We start from the raw sequence: 20,910 nt of genomic DNA on the forward strand, positions 1-20,910 counted from the left end.
CCATGGCTCACGGGCCCAGCCGCTCCGCGGCATGTGGGATCCTCCCAGACCGGGGCGCGAACCCGGTTCCCCTGCATCGGCAGGCGGACGCGCAACCACTGCGCCACCAGGGAAGCCCTAAAGTAGCCATTTTTGAAGGATGTACTTGTGATAGTATTTTTCTTGAAAAGCTACTCAGTAATCTGCATATTCTATTTCTTTTAAGAAATGCTTACCGTTTTACTTATAAGGGAAACATTTTTTTCTTTTTTCTTTTTGATTGATTAGCATGCTTCCTTTGTAGAATTAGCTTTAATAATTTTAACCTTTTCCAAATTTTTCAAAAACTATCGTCATAAAAATTTGACTCAAAGTGGTATTGAACTTATCTTTACCCAAGCATAAAGGGGTGTGCAGTAAAAAACCAAAAGCAAGAGATGGGGATAGATTGATAAATGGTAGGGAAAAACAAGTAGTTATAATGACAAGGTAGGAAGCTTGACGAGTTAACTTCTGTGGGTCTTTTAAAACTTTCTAAGATTCTGCAATCTGTTGTCTTCTCACTTGGTGGTTTTATTTTGGAATTTCAAGTTTCCTAAACCATGTTCTCTCTATATAATTACCATATATAGTGCTATTCCAGCAAACCTGATCAGTTCAGCTCTCAGTCATTGCAACCTGTTTGTTCTAATGACAGCGTAAATTTTAGTTTACTGCATTTTCAGTTCTGTTTTTTTTAACCTACAGTAAGGTGTTTTTCTGTCTCTACTTTAAGATCATAGTAAATGATTTATCGTTTTCCTTTAAAGGGCAGTAAGATATTTGGTGTTTTCATGATGATGCACATTTAAAAAATTCCAGCCAAGTAGAATTTTTTTAAACTGGTTCTTTACCATTTATCATGATAGATACACATGAGTGCTGAATTATCTTTAGGAATTTAGTGGATATTTTCATAATCTAAACAAAACTTTGTCTTTTTTTTTTAAGGATATATTTATGTTTATAACAAGGCAGTTGAAGGGGCTAGAGGATACAAAGAGCCCACAATTCAATAGGTATTTTTATTTACTTGAGGTAAGCAATATATTCTATCTTGAAATGACAATTTAAACTGTGTTTTGTGCTTGTATATTTTTACTAATTAAAATTTTACCCTTTTCCTTTTTTTATGTCTTATTTTTAGAACATTGCTTGGGTCAAGTCATATAACATATGCTTTGAGTTGGAAGACAGTAATGAAATTTTTACCCAATTATACAGAACATTATTTTCAGTTATAAAGTAAGTTTACTTTACAAAGAATATAATCTTTTTTTAAATGTAAAGAATTTTTAACTTACAGGTGAATCTGCATAAACTGTTTACTATGATGAATATTGGAAGGCTAAGAGTTATAACTTAAGAACTCATTAACATGATTTTTATAGATGTTTTGACAATGAATACAACTTAATTCTGTACTGTAGAGAATAATGTAAGAGTGGCACAAGGTAATCTATAGCCAATATAAAAATATTTTTTGGATTATATTATTTTCTTTTATTTAAATCACATATTACTGACTCCTTAATTCATGTGAATAGTTGAGTTCTTTATGTATTCCTTAAATTTATCTACTAGAATTAACTTCTGCAAAGTAGTTTTTCTGAATTTAAGGCAAAACTAAAGTTGCATTTGATTTAATTACTTTTGATTGTGAGACTGGTAAAAATTAGGAAAAAGTAATCCTGGAAATGTAATTTAAAAAATATTTTGGATGCTATTGTAAGATCTGGAAGAGAGGGAAGCTTTAAATAAATATGTAGAATTTGATTTAATTAATACCTGAGTATCATTTTAAAATAAAGTATAATATTCTATGTTATGATTAAATCTTATAAATTTCAGATATACTTTAAATGAAATATCAATTTTGAATTTCAGCAACGGCCACAATCAGAAAGTTCATATGCATATGGTGGATCTCATGAGTTCTATTATTTGTGAAGGTGATACAGTATCTCAGGAACTTTTGGATACAGTTTTGGTAAATCTGGTACCTGCCCATAAGGTAAGTAGCAGTATATATTGAAATATATCAAAAGCCTGTTAATATTAGGGTCCAGAATTTGCTTACGTTTAAAATGCAATTTATCCTGCTTTTGTAGTTTTAGAGACTTTTATTGATTAATATTAATGAACATCACTTGTGTTTAATAAAACATGATACACTTATTAGTCACTAATTAAATGAAGAGATAACAGATTTAGTACATGTGATAAAGTATCTGTAATAACTCAGTTTTGTATAGGATTATGTTTCAAGGAACACATTAATAGCTACTTTGATGCTATTATACAACTTTATATGTTGGGAGATACACAACCAAATAAGGGCTTAGGTAAAAGACAGTGATATGTCTTTTTTTTTAGATGGCGGGGAGGGGTGAAATTAAAAGGGAAGTCTTTACTAACTTGGAGAAAAGGATATGTTGATGACACAAGTATTTCTTGCCTGGCTGATATTAATCAAGTTGTGTGTGTGTTGTGTGTGTTTTTGTATGTTATGTTTTGTTCTTTGAAAATGACTAACGCTCTAGTAAGCAGTTGAAAATATGGTTCTGTGATTCACCAATATAAAGGTCTCTGCAAAATTAAGACCTTCTGGAAAGATATAACTTAAATTTATAGCTACACAGCATTCACAGAAATAATGCTTCATTAAAAATGGCCTCATAATCCAAAATTTCCAAACTTTTAAGAAGTCCATCAATACTGAAAATCAGACACTAAGTAAAAATTCAGATAATATATTTATTAGGTAAAAATATTAAATACCTTTAAAAGGATTAAAGACAACAATTTTCTGTTTTAATCTCTAGAAGCATAAGAGTTAAAAAGTACGATAGCTAGATACATGAAAGGAGAAGAAGGTACGGTTAGGGAAAAAAGGTAGAAATGAAAAATGTTCATAGAAATCAAAATATTTTTTGGATTATAAAAGATATTTAGAGAACTAGGAGATAGATCTGAGGAAATTGTACAGATACAGTGAGATAAAGTTAAGGAAAACATAAACGATAGAATGAAAAGGTCCAGTATATTTTAAAGTGATGCAGAACAACGAGTAAGAATGGAGAAGAGATGATATTCAAGTAGATATTTGCTTAAAATTTTCTAGAACTGAGGAAAAGCGTAAATTTATGAGTTAGGTAACAAAAGTGTTATGAACAGAATAAATAAAAATAAATCCCAGTGAAGGCATATCGATTTGGAGAATTTGTAGAATGACAAAATAGAAATAATCTATAAAGCATCCAGAGGGGAAAAAAATAGCCCTTAACAAGGAATAAACATTAAACTGATTGCTCACTTCTCAGTAGCAAGGATAGATGCCAGAACATAATGGACCTATATTTCCAAAGTACTGAGATAAAATAACTGTATACGCATGCACACAGTTGCTATCCAATTTGAGTGAAATTAAGACATTAAATATACAACTTGTCAGTAGATCCTTCCTGAAAGAACTACTATTTGAGTACTTTAGAATAATGGAAATTGAACTTGAAAAGAAGTGAAATGTAAGAAGTATTGGCGAACAATGCAGTGCTCTAAATAAGAACTGATATATAAAACAAAACCTGTAGCAATAATAATTATAATGATTAATTAAAGGGATTTTAACAAAATGGTCCTAAACCACTGGATAAAAATAACATGTAAGATTGAGTGGCCTAATTAGAGTCAAGGAGTGATATCATCTTGCTGATGATCAGGAGTATAGAGCTATTGACTTACTTTGAACTTTATTATTTTTTAAAAATTAATTAATTTATTTTTGGCTGTGTTGGGTCTTCATTGCTGTGTGTGGCCTTTCTCTAGTTGTGGTGAGCGGGGGCTACGCTTCATTGCAGTGTGTGGGCTTCTTATTGTGGCTTCTCTTGTTGTGGAGCACGGGCTCTGGGTGCGCGGTCTTCAGTAGTTGTGGCACGCAGGCTCAGTAGTTGTGGCTCGCGGGCTCTAGAGCACAGGCTCAGTAGTTGTGGCGCATGGGCTTAGTTGCTCCGTGGCATGTGGGAGCTTCCCAGATCAGGGCTCGAACCCATGTCCCCTGAATTGGCAGGCGGATTCTTAACCACTGTGCCACCAGGGAAGCCCTACTTTGAACTTTAAGTGAAGTATTCATGTTGAAATTTTAAGGATTACAATGCAAGGAAGAATTACAATAAATGTAAATGGCCCAAATTTGCGACTTCATGTTGTCAGATTAGATTAAAAATAATCCAACTGGTCATTATTAATAAGAGATAACAAAAATACTGTCACAAAAAGGTTGTCACTAAAAGGATGGAAAAAAGATTTGCCGTGCCAGGCGCATACTAACTGAAGGAAAACTGAAGTAAAACTGGAGTAACTTGTATTGATTTTAGATGTTATAGTCTTTACCAGGTAAAGAAGGGAGTTATACAATGATAAGTTTTAGTTCTCAGGAAGATGCCTAAACTTGTATTCACATAGGCTCAAAATATATAAAGCATACATTGAAAGAATTATAAGGAGAAACAAACTCACAATTTGGTGGGCCATTTTAATATATTTCCAATTGATTATAAATCAAATAGACCAACAGTTCTTGAGGATTTTAAAACACAAAACTAACAAGCCTCTAGCACTCATAATTAATCTGTCAAAAGAGTAAATCATGATGGCAGTTATAAGAAATTTAGAAATGATAATTAAAATGATACATATTAAAACCTGTGGGATTCAACTTAAATGTTGTTTTAATCTAACTTTATAGTTAAAGTGTCCAGTTCAAGAAATTGTAAAAATATCATTAGAATATGCAGTCTGTACAGGAAAGTAAACCCTGAAGAACAGAAATGAATGAAATAGAAAGCACAGTGACATTTCAGAAAAACCTAAAGTTGGTAATTCGAAAAGTATATTAAATAGGCATACCCTTGGCAGTTTGAATCAGAAAAAGGGAGATGGTATTAATATACAGTTTTAGAATGAAATGAGGAACAGCAGGCATTAAAAAGATCAAAAAACAATTCCATGAACAGTATTTTATGCTAACATATTTGGAGTTGGACAAAACAAATTTCTAGAAAATAAAACTTGCCAGTTTTTCTCAAGAGAGAAAATCTTGAATAACCTTTAACTAATAAAAGAAATTTAATTGATTTTAAAAACTATATCCATAAAATAAACAAAAATCTTTCCTCCTAAACAACAATGGCAGTAATAATAGCAACAGCAGCAGAACTCAAACCAAGCATGAAGGAATTTAAACACATCACCAGGAGATTTCTGTTAATCATTTAAGTGCCATATAATTCTGATATTCAGCAAACTTTTTCAGATTATAGAACAGGAAGGCATGCTCCACAATTCACATTATGAGCAGAATATAGTCTTCATAGGGAGAAACTAGAGAAAACTAGAGAAAACCAAGTTCAAGAAAGGAGGATAATAGGCTAATTTAATTTATAATACATTAATGTAAATCCAATATAAAATAATAGTGGACACTATCCAGAATGATATAAAGTAATATTGGTAATGAGCAAATTGGCTAAATTTTAGGAATTCAAAGATGGATTAACATTAAAAAATATTTGTGGAAATTAACAGAACAAAGAGAAAAAATATCAGTAGATGTATAAGAAAACCATTTGATAAAATTCAGTATAACTTATGATAAAAAATATTTGTAGCATATTTGAAATAGAAAGGAACTTCCTTAAATTGATAAGGTTATGTATGATACTGCACTTAATGGTGAAATGCTGAAGCATTTTCCTTGAAGTTAGGAACATTGTCAAGATGTCACTTCTACTCAGGAAAAAGTCAAGTATGCTATTTCGAATCGGCATTAACTAGAAGCCTTAAGTTAGTGGAGTAAAACAAGACAAAAGATAAAAGGATTAGAAAGAAGAAACAAAACTGAAATTATTTGCAGATGTTGTGACTGCCTGTGCATAAAACACAAAACAGTGTACAGATTAGTTTCTAGAACAAATAAGAAAATTCTGCAAAGTCACTAGATAGAAGATCAATATATAAAACTCTGTTAGTTGGTCTTCCCTGGTGGCGCGGTGGTTGCGCGTCCGCCTGCCGATGCACGGGGACCGGGTTCGCGTGCCGCGGAGCGGCTGGGCCCGTGAGCCGTGGCCGCTGGGCCTGCGCGTCCGGAGCCTGTGCTCCGCAACGGGAGAGGCCACAGCAGGGGGAGGCCCGCATACCACAAAAAAAAAAAAAAAACTCTGTTAGTATAATTTAAAAAAAATTTTATTTGTAGGTTTAACAAAGATTTGAGCTACTTAGAAATTTATTAACGATGTGCAAGACCTTAATGTTCAAAATTATTACAGTTGTTGGAGAAGTGTAAGAGACGACTTAAATATGTTGCATGATTTGTTATGTTTATGTGATGGGAAACTCGGTATCACAATAGTTTCATTCCTCTGCATACTAATAGATAACCTAATCAAAATAGAAATTGTGAATGTGTATTGCATGTGTATATGTGTATGTGTGTGTAGTTTGACACATTGGTTTTTGAAGAAGAATAAGAAAGCGGGGACTTATCTTACCTGTTGTTAAGACATTATTTCCATATGTCCCTTTGACTGTAATCAGGCAGTAATAGACAAAGGGACATGTGGAAGTAATGGAAAATTTACAAATGGATACATGGTTGTATAGAAACTTGAGAGTGTGAGTATTACAAGGAAGTCATTGGAGGGAATAATGGACTTGAATATCCATATGGAAAATAATAATAGGATTCTTATTTCACACCATGCATAAAAATAAATTATGGGCAGAATAAAGATCTAAATCTGAAAAGCAAATCTTTGAAATTTTATTTGAAAATATAAAACAACAAATTAACCTCAATATAGAAAAGAATTTAAAAAATATAGAGAGAGCACAAGCCAAATAGGAAAAGATTGATATATTTGGTTATATTTAAATGAAAACTTTTGTATGTCCTAAGATACCATAAGCATTGTAAAAACATAGGTATAGGCTCTAAGACATGTTGTGCATGTAATTGGCAAATGTTTAGTGTATAGAGAAACTCTACAAATAAGAACAAGACAAAACAGCTCATTTGAAAAATGGCAAAGGTAGTATTTATAGAAAATTATTTCTTACATGCACAAGGAGGCATGTATCAATACAAGACAGTTTAATGTCTATGAATAGGAGAATGAGTAAATAAGCTGTAGCATATTATATATGAAAATACTAAACAGCAGTTAGATATTAATGAAATGATACAATACAAAGGCATCAATGCAGATAAATCTAAAAATACGCTGAATGTGAGTTTTAGGATATATACAATTTTCCTGCTCTCTGTAATATGTTTAAACTGGAATAGTGATTCCATTTTAGATCTTTGGTCATGATTCTTTCCATCATCAAAATCTCTTAGAAACATATTTTTTTTAAGGTATTTTTTTCTTGTACTTTTTTTCTTTTCATACTTGACTATTTATGTTTCTTTCTTTTTTTTTTTTTTTTTTTTTTGCAATGCTGCATGGCTTGTGGTTTCTTAGTTCCTTGACCACGGCTCAAAGCCAGGGCCCCGGCAGTGAGAGCGCTGAGTCCTAATCACTGGACAGCCGGGGATTCCCTTGTTATGTTTCTTATATCCTTGGACTTCCCTGTGATCTGAGATGTGCTTCAGGAAAATCTGCTTTCCCATAGCTACCCCAAACTCTTTTGTCTTTCACCACCTGTGTATTCCCCATTTCTGCCCGCACTAGGACCCAGTTCATTCTCTTATGATGTTTTGGTTCTTTTGGTCTTGGAGTGAAATAGCCTGTATTTGTACTCAGCTGAAGTGATTTGACTTTGCAACTAGCTTTACAGTGACTCAGTATCTCCTTTTCTGTCTAATAAACATTTATTGACCTTTTCTCTGTGGTTTACCTAATGCTATGAATAAGATATGAAGAGAATATAATTATCCTTGCTTGGAAGGGATCTTAAGATCTACTAGACCAGTTAGTCTTAGGAGAAAAGTGGCTTTGCCGTCGCCCTTTTATTCGAATTGAGTCTTAAACAGTTTTCTCATTCATTGACTTAACAGTAGCTTTTTGAATACAGGTAATATTTCCTTTTTCATATTTAGTGGTGTATAATATAGATACTGTTTCTTTTTTTTTCTTCAGAATTTAAACAAGCAAGCATATGATTTGGCAAAGGCTTTACTGAAGAGGACAGCTCAAGCTATTGAACCATATATTACCAATGTAAGTTTTACTTGTCCAATTGGTTGTCAGAAAGATTAGCCAAAATTTTAAAGACTGCTAGAAGCAGAACATACTTTAACATTTCGTATTGTTTTAATAATTAAGTGTATTTTCTTTCTCCTTATTTAAAATTATTATTGGTTAATATTTTCTAGATTAGCTCTCATATTCTTTGTTCATTCATTTCTCTCTTTCAAATTGCCTAGGAACTAAAACAGTTTTTATTTTGGTTAGCAAGATATACTGTTTCTATTCTTGGAAATCGAGTTAAATGTAATTAGATAAATCATATGGAACTTATCATTATTCAGAGAAGTTGCTTACAGCTTTTTGGAAATAAAATTGATTTGTACAAGAAGAAGATATGAACTAATATCAAGACATAAAAATTGAAGGCAAGTATGAATGACAGCGGTGTGGTGAAAGTTGCCTATCTTGCTCTCCCTGGGGTAGATTCCATATAAATCTACCTTTTCTGAGAAGGGGGAAGAATTGAAATGAAATGAGCCCTTTCATTATCATCTCAAATCTACTTATTTATGGTTAACGATCTTCTATTTATTTTCAGAAGAAATGTATTTTATCTGTTAGGTTCACTGATAGAAGCTTATTATAAGTTTTAATTTTTCTCCCATAGTTCTGTTGAGTTGCACAACTCTAGGTGGCACCATTCACATTGTTTTCCATGTGAATGGTACCTACTGGAACAAATCTAGAATGCAGTCTTGATGTTAGCCTCTGGAATTGTGTAGCAGGTCTGTCTCTCCACCTGCTTTCCACTTTTACCGACATCTAAACATGTAAATCTGTCTTCTTGAAAAAAGTGAGAAAGAAAGCCTTTTATAATTACTTATGTACTTAATTTTCCTGAAGTTTATTGAAAGAGAATTTTTCTTGAAGTGATACAAAATTTAATTTAGTATATAAAAATACATCATGAAAAGATGTACTTTGAAAATTAACATACTTTATGGAAGAGTACTATGGTAAATTCCAGTTTTTGTTACTGGCTTATGACCTTAAATAGTTGTGAGCACATGATGATTTGGAAAAATGTATTTAATTTGTAAAGAAATTGTTTTGGAGGGTGGACTTTCAGAATCTGGAGAAGTAAATTGTGTAACCTATCTTAATAGCTCCAGTCAGATTGCCAGGGAATTCTAAATATTGATTTCTGCAAGTTTTGTGAGTCTTGGGTATTGGCTGCAGTAAATTGGTTAGATTGAGTGGATTGAGTTCTTTCTGTTATGACATAATAGCTCTTGAAATCTGTAGAACCAGATTTAAGCATTCTGTTATTAAGTGCCCCTTCCCTTTTCCTTTGCTTCAAGTGCCTGTGAATGACTGTTTCCGTGGCCATTAGATACACTTAGGTGAGCTCCTCCTGGTGGTCATTTATTTAAGTTGTTATTGCTGAGCCAGATGTTTTTTAGGGGAACACTTACCTTTTTCTGATGCCTTTTTCTGGCATAAAAATAAATTAACACTATGCTACGCTGATATATTTTCTAGGATTGGGAAAATAAATATTTGATTGGGTAATAAAAGAAAAAAAATTCAAGGTAGAATGAGGTGATTAGGTTCATTATACTATTCTCTCAACATCTGTGTATGTCTGAAAATATTTATAATAAAAGTATAATATTTAAAAGAAGGATAGAAGGACCAAGGAAATACTTTTAGCAATCCCAGGTAAATCAAGGTAAAAACATTTCCCTGTCACTTTAGACCTCATGTTAATTTCCTGCTCTTAGTTCTTACCTACAGAAATAGACAGCCCCATCCATACTTGGTTATGTCTTTATCAGAAGCTGGGGCTGGGGGCAAGAGGCACAGGATTAATAGAATAGTCTGAGCACACTTACAGTTATATATTTATTTATTCCCAGTACTTTGTCATTATTTTCTTCTCTCTCTCTGTTTTCCCTATTTTCTTGTCCCTTGACTTATTTGAGAGTTAGCTAAGAAGTCATTAAGAATTGCTTTTTTTTTTTCCCCTCTTTCCCTTATAAATCTACAATTACATGTAAAATACTTTCTGGTGAGCTTAATTTCTTGTGGGATTTTAGTACAGTGTAAAAATCATTCTCAGCCTTTTTCGATTTGTACATGTAATAGCCATTATTCATATATCTTCCTAGTAGAGAATTAGCAAGCAAAAATAGAGGTAGGATGTCAAGTAATAATAACCCCACTTCTATCTCTTTTTTACTTGTGTCTTTTTTCAGTCTCATGCATATAGACACATTCAAGTTTCCTCTTTATATACAGTGTTGTTTACATATATAGAACTTAAGAAGTCACTGTGGCGTTATAGACTACTTTTTAAAATAAAATTTTTTGTAACTTGACAACTCATGAAACTAAAATGTGTGTGTGTGTGTGTGTGTGTGTGTGTATATATATATATATATATATATATATATATATAAGGTACAACAGGATCAAAACCAAAAAGTATGTAGTGACAATTTAAAAAATTTCCTACATGGATCACTTCTTGGTAATGTTGTTATTTTTTACCAGATCTTTTTAATCACAAGTTTTAGGGGATAGCACAAAAGTATTTTGTTGGATTGAAAAAATGTATCAAGCTTGTCTTGATGTAGGTAAAATTTTGTTAATTTGCTTAATCTCACTTAGCCTTAGTTATTGGAGTTAATAATGCTTGGGGTGATGGTAGAGAATGTGTTAACTGATGCGAAAGCACTTTTGTCATTAAAATTGATCATTTAAATCTAAGGTAGAATTTCTTATCGACCTTTAACTTACTCCTCTTACTCCTTTCATTAGGAGGCAGTTGTTATAATTTAATTTGTTATGTGAAAATTAGTTACCATTTGTAAGTAAAAGACTAATGTTTTTTGGTAGGAAATACTTTATTCAAATCTATATCTGCTTCTTCACTGAATTGTATACCCTCAGGAAGGTTGTTTCACCTATAGTTGTATTATAGTATCTGTTACATATCATTCATTCTTTTACTGAATCTATTTTGGATACCGCTCTGTCAGGCAGTGTACCAGGTTCTTGTTATACAGTGAAGACTGACTTGGAGATAGATGGAGATTATAAGTGTCAAATAAATGTTTTTGATGGAATTTGTAGGAAGTTACACTGGGTTTTTTGTTGTTGTTGTTGTTGTGTTTTTTTCCCATTTTCAAATGAGTTTTCCCCAGACTGATAGAAGAAGAGGATGGTTTGATCACCAAGATGACCAGATTGGAAAGGATTATTTTCTGTTAAGAAAGATAGATTTATCATTTTTAAACAGGAGAAAATTTTCTAATGGAAACAACAAAGCCACTTTATCTTCAACTTGAATGAGAATTTAACCTTTGATGTCATGAAATTCTTTTCCCACAAAATTGATGAACATGGAGGACAGATGAGTTATTTTTAAAACCAATAAAGAAAGAATAGTAGAATAGAATTTTTTCTTTTTTTCCCTTCATGGCTAGGTGGTTGGTACAGGTTCGTAGATCTAAAAAACTTAAGAACAACACAGGAACTAAAAGTAAGCAGAGGAGACGTTGAAATGTAAAGTCCTGACTGTACTTTCCAGATAGAAAACCTGATTAAGCCAAGTTGTTTGTTAACTGTCACAAAAAGAAGAGATCAGGGCAGCTTGTGCAGTATAAAGAATCCTTAATTCCTTCTTCAAGGAGATAAAAGATACTGTGGAGAATATGTGGGCTATGCTCTGGGTTAATTTTTTACATATTTGGAAGACTTTAAATAGAAAGGAACTTGATCATTATGCCATGTATTTTTACCATTTTCAGTAGTAACATGATGAATGATCTGAGTGTGGAAACTAGTTAGTGCTGGCTGCTTATAGAAAAAAATTCTTCACATTTGGATTTCCCTTGTGTTTGTATGTGCTTTTAATTGGACTTTAGTGCTATAAACTTTGTATGTATATATACATTGTTTATCAGAATATAAAATAAGACAAAAAGTACTATTGTTTTACCTTGTAAATATAAAATTATGTATTTTAAAAATGGAATTGATTTCTACTATGAAGGTGTAAGGCTTTGTCTTCCATACTTTTGTCTCCCATACTGCTGTGGTGAACAAAGTGTGATGCCTTGCCCTTAAGAAATTTATCTGGTAGAGAAACTAAGACGTGTACAAATAACTGTAATATAGGATAAAATATGGTAAGTACCATAATGTGGAATAAAGTGTATTTGGTAGGTAGGGTATTTATTGATATGCTAATTGATGAGTCAGTACAAATTATTTGTCTTTTATTATGTACGAGGTGAATTTTGTGTTTTTATGTAGCCAGTAGTGATTTCCCACCTTCTTAGAAAATGTTTTGGTATGCCTGTTTTGACTCTGTATAGAATGATAATGAACTTAATTGAATAATAAAATTTCAGAAAATTCACTTTATCTATGATGTTTCTATTAATGATAAATTTTCTTTCTCAAAAGTTTTTTAATCAGGTTCTGATGCTTGGGAAAACATCTATCAGCGATTTGTCAGAGCATGTCTTTGACTTAATTTTGGAGCTCTATAATATTGATAGTCATTTGCTGCTCTCAGTTTTACCCCAGCTTGAATTTAAATTGAAGGTAACTATTCTAAAAATAATATGGTTTTATCAATCAGATTAGCAAAGCACATTATTTGTGGCTTTTTAATCCTTATAGTGGTTTTAACTGAATGTTACAAATGTGGTGGTATATTACTGTTATATATTTACATGTTTGTGCCTTGCATATTTGTGTATCTCCAGTGCCTGGCGTGGTGCCTAGCAGATAAAATCTGATGAATTAATGATTAGCAGGATGATATTTTCCTTCAGATGTTTTCCAGATAAATTCTGGGTTGTGACTAACTTTTGAGGTTATAGCTATACATCAAACTTTTACGTTTTTAAGGCATAGTTTTTAGTGGTTCCCAAGACCCCTTGATGTGCCATAAAAATAGTTTAGGATTTATTATCCACATAGGGTGAAATATTTTCCCTTTATGAATATTATCTTGTTCTTGCCTAGCCTATCTTGAAAGCTCCTTTGCTTTTCACATGGCTTTCTGGAATCTTTCGGCAACGTCCTTATTGCCTTGGCATTAAATTATGCCATAAAATTGAGTTTCATTTGCAGATTTGGGGCATATTTTCTCTTTCAAATTATTAAATAAACATTAAATAAATCTAGTTATAATTAATACTCTTTGATGAACCCCCCTGTACCACCCAGAAAAGTTTTTAAATGATGTCTGTGTTGTATTTCTTGTTTCTAAAAATTTGAATTTGCCTCTTTGAAAACTACAAAATAAATAGTTTATGTTGGTAGTGTAAATACCCCCAAAATGCAGCAAATAATTATTCTCATTTTATTCTGGGGCATATTTTTGGTGTATTTCTCAAGTGAGACATTTGAATCACTGGCGTTCCTCTACCCCCTTTTTTCATGTAGTTAGCAATTTTGATGAGGCAAAAGGCAGTCATACCTTTGATTATTTGTTGCTTTGATTTTCTCTAATAAAAATATTGAATACTGTAAGAAATACAAAAATAAGAATTATCATCCCTGCTTTCAGCAAATTTAACATCTATTATGGGAGGAAGAGGAAAAAATCCATATCTAATAAGAGGCCAAATATTATAAGTATCATAAAAGATACAGACAGCATACAATTGAAGCAAAGGAAACAGCATGCAGAATCATATAGAGGTAGGAAGGTGCTGGGTGAATATGCAGAACGCAAAGAATTACAGTTGCATGGTAGCGTAAAGTAAGTTTAAATCATTCCTGGCTGCCCATTAGAATCTTCACTTGTGGAGCCTTAATAAACAAGCAGATGTCCAGGCATTAACCCAGATCAGAATTTCTGGCAGTGGAGTCCAGACATGAGTTTTTGTTTGTTTGTTTGTTGTTTTTTTAAAAGCCTTATAGGTCATTCTAATGTGCAGCCAGGGTTAAAACGCACTTTTTTAGAAGAATAATCAAATAATAGAGATGAGTCAGGTCATATCATGGGGGCTTTAAATGCTGGGCTTTGGCAGTGGTTTAAAATTCAAAAGAAATCTGTACAGTGCCATCCAAGTACCTTGAATATTAGTACTTTTAACAATCTCTGTCACATTTTGTGTTCAAGTCTAATTTTGTGGCTGGCTCATTCATTTAAATATTGTCATTTGTTGGAGGTACCAAAGGCAGTAATAAAATTTGAGTTCTCATCCCCAGAGTACGCATTTTCTATATAAAGTGGAAACTTTAGTTTTTGCATGTGTAAGGCTTCACGTCATTTAACTCCATTATGAATCTGGTGTATGCAGATGAACTGACTCTCCTGTTGGGAGATTTAGTGCATATTTATTTCTACAAAGGGCTTAACAAGTACCTTCATACATAAGTCTCTGTTTACTGTAGGATTGGCCTCTATCAGTGTCTATTCTTAAAGACCACAAATAGTTTTTCAAGGGCCCCAAGTAGGTTTGATGCAAGTTAGTTTTTGATTTTGATTTTGAATGGAAACAAGCCTCAATTGTAGGAGGGGCCACTAAATTTTAATCAGACTTTGGGATGAATTTTCATGTAGGAGAGTACTCCTTTAATGTAATTTGAGATGATTAGAATGTTTAAGGTAACATTTAATTTTATGAAAAATATATTAAACATTTATATATTATACATTTTATGTATATATTATACATTTTATGTATAATTTTTCAGCTGAAGTTCATAAAAGGTTTTTTGTGGAATTGGAGATTAAGGGAAATCATGGGAAAAATTCTCAGCATATCTACCTCAAGGTTTTAAAGCTGTGGTTGTGTTTTGTTTTAGAGCAATGATAATGAGGAACGCCTTCAAGTTGTTAAACTACTGGCAAAAATGTTTGGGGCAAAGGATTCAGAGTTGGCTTCTCAAAACAAACCACTTTGGCAGTGTTACTTGGGCAGGTATATGATTTTGGTGTCCTGTTTAAAAGTAATATGTGTTTATATCTACTTACTATTTTAAAACAGCACCCACATTTAAGATTGTTTTCTGAAATCATAAAAATGAGGGGTTTTATATTTTGAAATTCTTGAATGCTGATGGCGATTGGCCATATTTACAGTTTCCCCTTCTTATTTTGTCTTCAGTAATTTTTAAAAGATGATACATTTAAAAAACTATCTCACAAAGTATTATAGTCATGAAATTGAATTGTATTATTATTATTATTATTTTGAATTGTATTATTACATAGCAGTGATTAATTCCAACCAAAAGTACATCATGGTGAGATATAGCCTCTCCAGAAAAATATTATATTTAATTAGATTATTTGGAGACATTGTAAAGACAAAAGGGTATCCATAGAATGAATAAATAAATGATTATGTATATTCCTCCTACTAACCTCCTTTCTACATTTCTTATGATAATGAGGAAATGATAACCTGGGCTTCTTGTATGCTTTTAATGATCCACAAACCTCCTGAAATCGGTTGCAAAGTTTTGAATGTGTTTCTATATTTTTTCTGTGAGAGGGGTTTATTTTATTACTTTTCTAAAGATACCCCGACCTTGAATATGTTAAAACCACTTCCAAGTGCCCTGGCTGAAACCTACTTTGACCCTGAGGATAGAGGAGGATTTTTTTCCCCCTTTTATAATTATGCTTCTAACAAATAATGCAATTAAGTCGTAAATAAACAAGTAAATAGGATTGAGATTCTTACTCTATTTTCTTTGTATTGAAATATTTGCATTGTCATCGCTACTTTTCTTTCCATTTTGTTCGTTACCAGAACTATCAATGATTATTATAAAGATAATCTCTTCTGGTCTTGTTTTTCTAATTTATCAAATCATATAAGTCTTTATATGTTAAGCCCTAAATTCTTACTCTGTTTTCTTATCTCTTATGTAGCTCAATAATAATATTTAACAAGGTGTGTTAAACTAATAAATATTAGCCCATTGTCATTTTGAGTTTGATTTCTAGACTTTTTTCCCTTAAATACAGTGAGCAAGAGGGCAAAATAGTTTGTTTAATTAAACTGTGCAACTAAAATCAAAATCTATTTTATTTAATGTGCTAAAACAAATACAGTTTTACATATAGACATTTAATATATCCTTAAATCAGGACTGGGATTAGCCAGACTTTATTTTATAGGATTTTAGGAGGAAGAATTCTAATTTAAATTTTTTACCTTTTTGATCACATTGTAATTTTTCCTTTTTTTATTAATGACATAAAACTTTCACATTATTACCAATTTTAGGGAGGTAGAGTATTTTTATAAAGATGTCTTTTAATGGTTATTTGGTACATGTTTAGTTGAGAAAGGTTAAAGTGTACAGGGATTGAGTACTTGGATTCAGAACACTCAGGAAACTATATGAGACCAGAGACTAGATTGTATAGACTAGATTTTTTTGAGTGTACTTCATAAAGCAGTTTGTCTCCTAATAATAATCTTTTATGAGTAATTTGTTGCTCCTTCAGAAGACTTTTTTTCTTTTTGATGCTAAATTTTGTTTCCTATGGTATTAGGTGATACAAGATTTGGAGACTTTTTGATCTTCGAGAATTAAGACTTAATGAAAATATCAAATGGAAAATTCTTCCTTCACTTTAATGTTCTTGTTGTTAGTTAAGATTAAAAAAAAAACCCACTGCTTTGTAGTCCACAATGAACTTATGTATATAGGCTTTGAACATCAATGGTTTAGAGACAACTAGATATCATGTGCTTCCTGATGGAGGAACACAATGCCATTATCAAGTAGTCTTGCTAAAAAATGAACCTGAATATGATCAAGTCTCTAGAACTGATTCCTAATGTGCAGGATTTAGAAGAGAGGGGAACCTGTTAATTGACATCAGAATGATAAAATTATCAAAATCTAAACTGTGGAAAAACACTACACACACACACACAAAACAGTTGCTTCACCAGATTACAAAGGAAAAGAAAAAGATACGGAAAATATAAGAGTAAAAGATACTTAAATGACTTATCAACCAAAGAGTTTTAACTTTTTAGAGATACATACTAAGGTATTTACATATACATGTAAAAATTTGCTTTGATATTAGTAGAAATAATTATGATAGATAAGAGTAATTTCGGCACAATTTTAGAGTCATATAAAGTAATACAGGGTTTAGTGCAGGATCTACCAAACATTTGTGAATGTTCTGTATTTAAGAAAGAATAATTTGAGGAAAAGCTTTCTTTTCAATGTGGGATTTAATAATGTATATGTGCATTATGTATACACATATACTTGCATAAACAGATATATTTGAAATTATAGGGCTTCCCTGGTGGCGCAGTGGTTAAGAATCCGCCTGCCAATGCAGGGGACACAGGTTTGAGCCCTGGCCCGGGAAGATCCCACATGCCGCGGAGAAACTAAGCCATACGCCACAACTACTGAGCCTGTGCTCTAGAGCCTGCGAGCCACAACTACTGAGCTTGCGTGCCACAGTTACGGAAGCCCGCATGCCTAGAGCCCATGCTCCACAACAAGAGAAGGCACCGCAATGAGAAGCCTGCGTGCCACAATGAAGGAGTAGCCCCCGCTCGCCTGAGCTAGAGAAAGTCCGTGCGCAGCAACAAAGACCCAACGCAGCCAAAAATAATAATAAATAAAATAAATAAATTTATATATAACAAAAAAGAAAGTATACTATTTATAGGAAAAATTTTGTCATTCCAGTTCTTGTATTTGAGCCAAATGTGTACTGTTTAAACATCCTCCTTAAAAGTACATAGTTCTCACAGGAGATTGACCTAGTTTAATATAGAGGTTCCAAAGCGTTCTTACATATATATATATATATATATATATATATAGTATATCAAAAACTTTGTTAAAATAGTCTGGTTCTGCTTTGAATTATCCTATATAAATTGTTTTTTCTTTTAATTAGAGAAATAAATATAAATTAAGTGCAGCTTAAACACTTCTCTGTCTCTCTTATTTTAAAGATTACTCTGTGACTTTATATTTCATCAGGTTTAATGATATCCATGTACCAATCCGCCTGGAATGTGTGAAATTTGCTAGCCATTGTCTCATGAACCATCCTGATTTAGCAAAGGACTTAACAGGTACTGTATACCCATAATGGCAAATATTCCTAGATGCTCTTTGCTGAAAAAAAATGGTTTTATATACAGGAAAAAACCCCTTTTTATTTTTGGTGGTTTTTTTGTGATTATTGTCGGTGAAGTCTTCTTGTTTCAGTTCATCATCACGGTGAAGCTACAATTTTTACCTCCTAGTACCTGCATAGGCTAGAAGCACTTACATAAAAAGTAGCGTTATCAGAGACAGTATTGGTTTCTTAATTTAAGAACAATTCTAAAAGTATTTCAGGCATTTGGATTTGAACAGGTCTTGACTTTGAGTAGATTATGGGACTTCAGTCGTCTTTAATATTTTGAGAACTTAGGTGAGAGTAATTAATTTATGAACTAATTTAACCTTGCTTAATAGAGGTAATTTTTCTGAAATCTGTATATTGATGAGGTATTTCAGAACTTTGCATTTTTATAGTAATGTGAATACTGTGTATCTGACTGTTGCTGCTCTGTTAAGGTTTTTAAAGTTATGAAATAGTTCAGAGAATACGGATGAATACGGCAGCCACTGTCTTCCTCAGAAATGTTAGCATTTTGCTGTATTAGCTTAGGAGGTTAAAAAAAGAAAGTAAATTGTAGATACAGTTGAAATGCTGTTCACAAACTCCTCTCATTCCTACTTCTGTGGAGGGTAACCTCTCTATTAAATTTGTTCTGCATTCTATTCATGTTTTTCTATCTATGTCACATGTGTATCTGTATATAAGTTATATATAGTATTCTTATGTGATTTGAAAATTTTATTGAAATAGTTTGAATTTGATATAGTCGAACTTATTCCTACTATCCTATTTTGTGTTTTCTATTTTGCATGCCTATTCTTTGCTTCTTTTATTTCTATTTTTCTTCTCTTCTGCTCAACTGATTACTTTTCTTCTCATTTTTCCTTTTTCATCCATATGGGCTTGGAAGTTACATTCTCCTTCATGCTTTTACTGCATAGTTGATTAATAAAGTCTGAAATTAATCAGCTTCCTTCTGAGCAATCCAGGACTCTTGAATGGTTTACCTCTGAGCACTATCTTCCCATCTTTCATATTATTGCTTGTTATTATTTAGTTATTTACTCTTTTTAAAATTTTACCAACTTGTAGTACTTTTTTTTTTTTTTTTTTGTGGTACGCGGGCCTCCCACTGTTGTGGCCTCTCCCGTTGCGGAGCACAGGCTCAGCGGCCATGGCTCACGGGCCCAGCCGCTCCGCAGCATGCGGGATCCTTCCGGACCGGGGCACGACCCCGTGTCCCCTGCATCGGCAGGCAGACTCTCAACCACTGCGCCACCAGGGAGGCCCTGTAGTACATTTTAAACTGCTTTTTCTGGGAGATATCCTGCTTGGAGAACCCTCTGTCTACCTACTGACACCTGAACTTGGACTGCTCACTGTGTGTGAGCTTCTGCTTTATAGCATTCATCTTAAGATGATCCGTTCTTCCTCTCTCTTTTGCCTTCCTCCTCTCCTTCCCTTCTTTTCTCCTCCGTTTTCTTCTGTGTGACCCTGAGCGTGTGTGTGTGTGTGTGTATGCACGCGTGCATGGGTGTGTCTGTGTATGTCTGTCTGTTTCTTCCTTTTCTCTTCCTCCTTCTCTTTTATCCTGGATGTTTCTTTTACTCTGGAGCATCCTTTTCTTGTGTTATGGGTGCAGTATTCTCTGAGTATTTTGGAGTTTTCTTTTTCTTAAAAATGTCTGTTTCACCCACTTGTTTTTCCCACTTTTTATTTGCTTTTGTCTGTATTTTCCATGTTAGAGGCTTTCCTCAAATGCTTGGCAATCCATGGCTGTCAGCTTTTATTAAGAGGGAGGACTAAATTAAAAGCTGTTCAGAAAGCCGTGAGCATATGGATGGGATTGTTGATGCTGAACTTCACTGTAGGGTGATCAGGGTGGGTTGTTTAATTTAGATACTTTCTCTTTGGCTATTCAGATTCCCCAGAAAAGAGTATCCTACCAGGAGTTTAATTTTAATTGCTTGTGTCTTTGGGACACCATATTATTACCCTATGTTTTATTATAGAGTAGTATTTCATTGTATGAATACACCATAATTTGTTTATATCCATTTTTTTTCTTTTGATGGATATCTGGGTTGTTTCTGGTCTGGGGCGATTATGATTAAGATTACAGTGAGTATTCTTGTGTAAGCGTTTCTGTGGATTTATGTTTTTATTTCTCTTTGGAACTACTTAGTAAAATTGCTGGTCATAGGGTAAATGTATGTTTAACTTTATAAGAAATGACCAAGTTCTTCATAGTAGTTGTACTATTTCCCACTTGCACCGGAAACGTTTGAGGGTGCAGTTGTTTAGCATCCTTGCCAACATTTTGTATTGTCAGTCTTTTTGGTTTTAGCCATTCTCATAGGTCTTGATGTTTGTTGTGATTTTAATTTGCATTATCCTGATGACTAATGAGATTAGCCATCTTTGTATGTGCATATTGATACATATGTTCTTTTATGAAGTATCTGTTTAAATTTTAAACCCATCCTTTTTTAATTGGCTTGTTCTTTTTTTTTTTTTTTTTTCTTGTTGATTTGTAGTAGTTCTGTACATAGTCTG

General features: G+C 32.9%; 1 protein-coding gene across 9 annotated transcripts in view; it reads left to right on the plus strand.

Annotated features, from left to right (window-relative positions):
- The window catches only part of PDS5B (PDS5 cohesin associated factor B), a 228,564-nt gene that overhangs the window by 112,640 nt on the left and 95,014 nt on the right, over window positions 1–20,910 (plus strand). For all 9 annotated transcript variants that reach the window (XM_007105442.3, XM_055089325.1, XM_055089326.1 and 6 more), the window contains 7 exons: window positions 970–1,056; window positions 1,166–1,263; window positions 1,906–2,032; window positions 8,160–8,240; window positions 12,687–12,827; window positions 15,048–15,163; window positions 18,225–18,319. In XM_007105442.3, coding sequence (XP_007105504.2) covers window positions 970–1,056; window positions 1,166–1,263; window positions 1,906–2,032; window positions 8,160–8,240; window positions 12,687–12,827; window positions 15,048–15,163; window positions 18,225–18,319 — 745 coding nt within the window. The remainder of the gene's footprint in view (window positions 1–969; window positions 1,057–1,165; window positions 1,264–1,905; window positions 2,033–8,159; window positions 8,241–12,686; window positions 12,828–15,047; window positions 15,164–18,224; window positions 18,320–20,910) is intronic.

This window comes from Physeter macrocephalus, chromosome 13 (genome assembly GCF_002837175.3).
Source record: "Physeter macrocephalus isolate SW-GA chromosome 13, ASM283717v5, whole genome shotgun sequence".
Lineage (NCBI taxonomy): Eukaryota > Metazoa > Chordata > Mammalia > Artiodactyla > Physeteridae > Physeter > Physeter macrocephalus.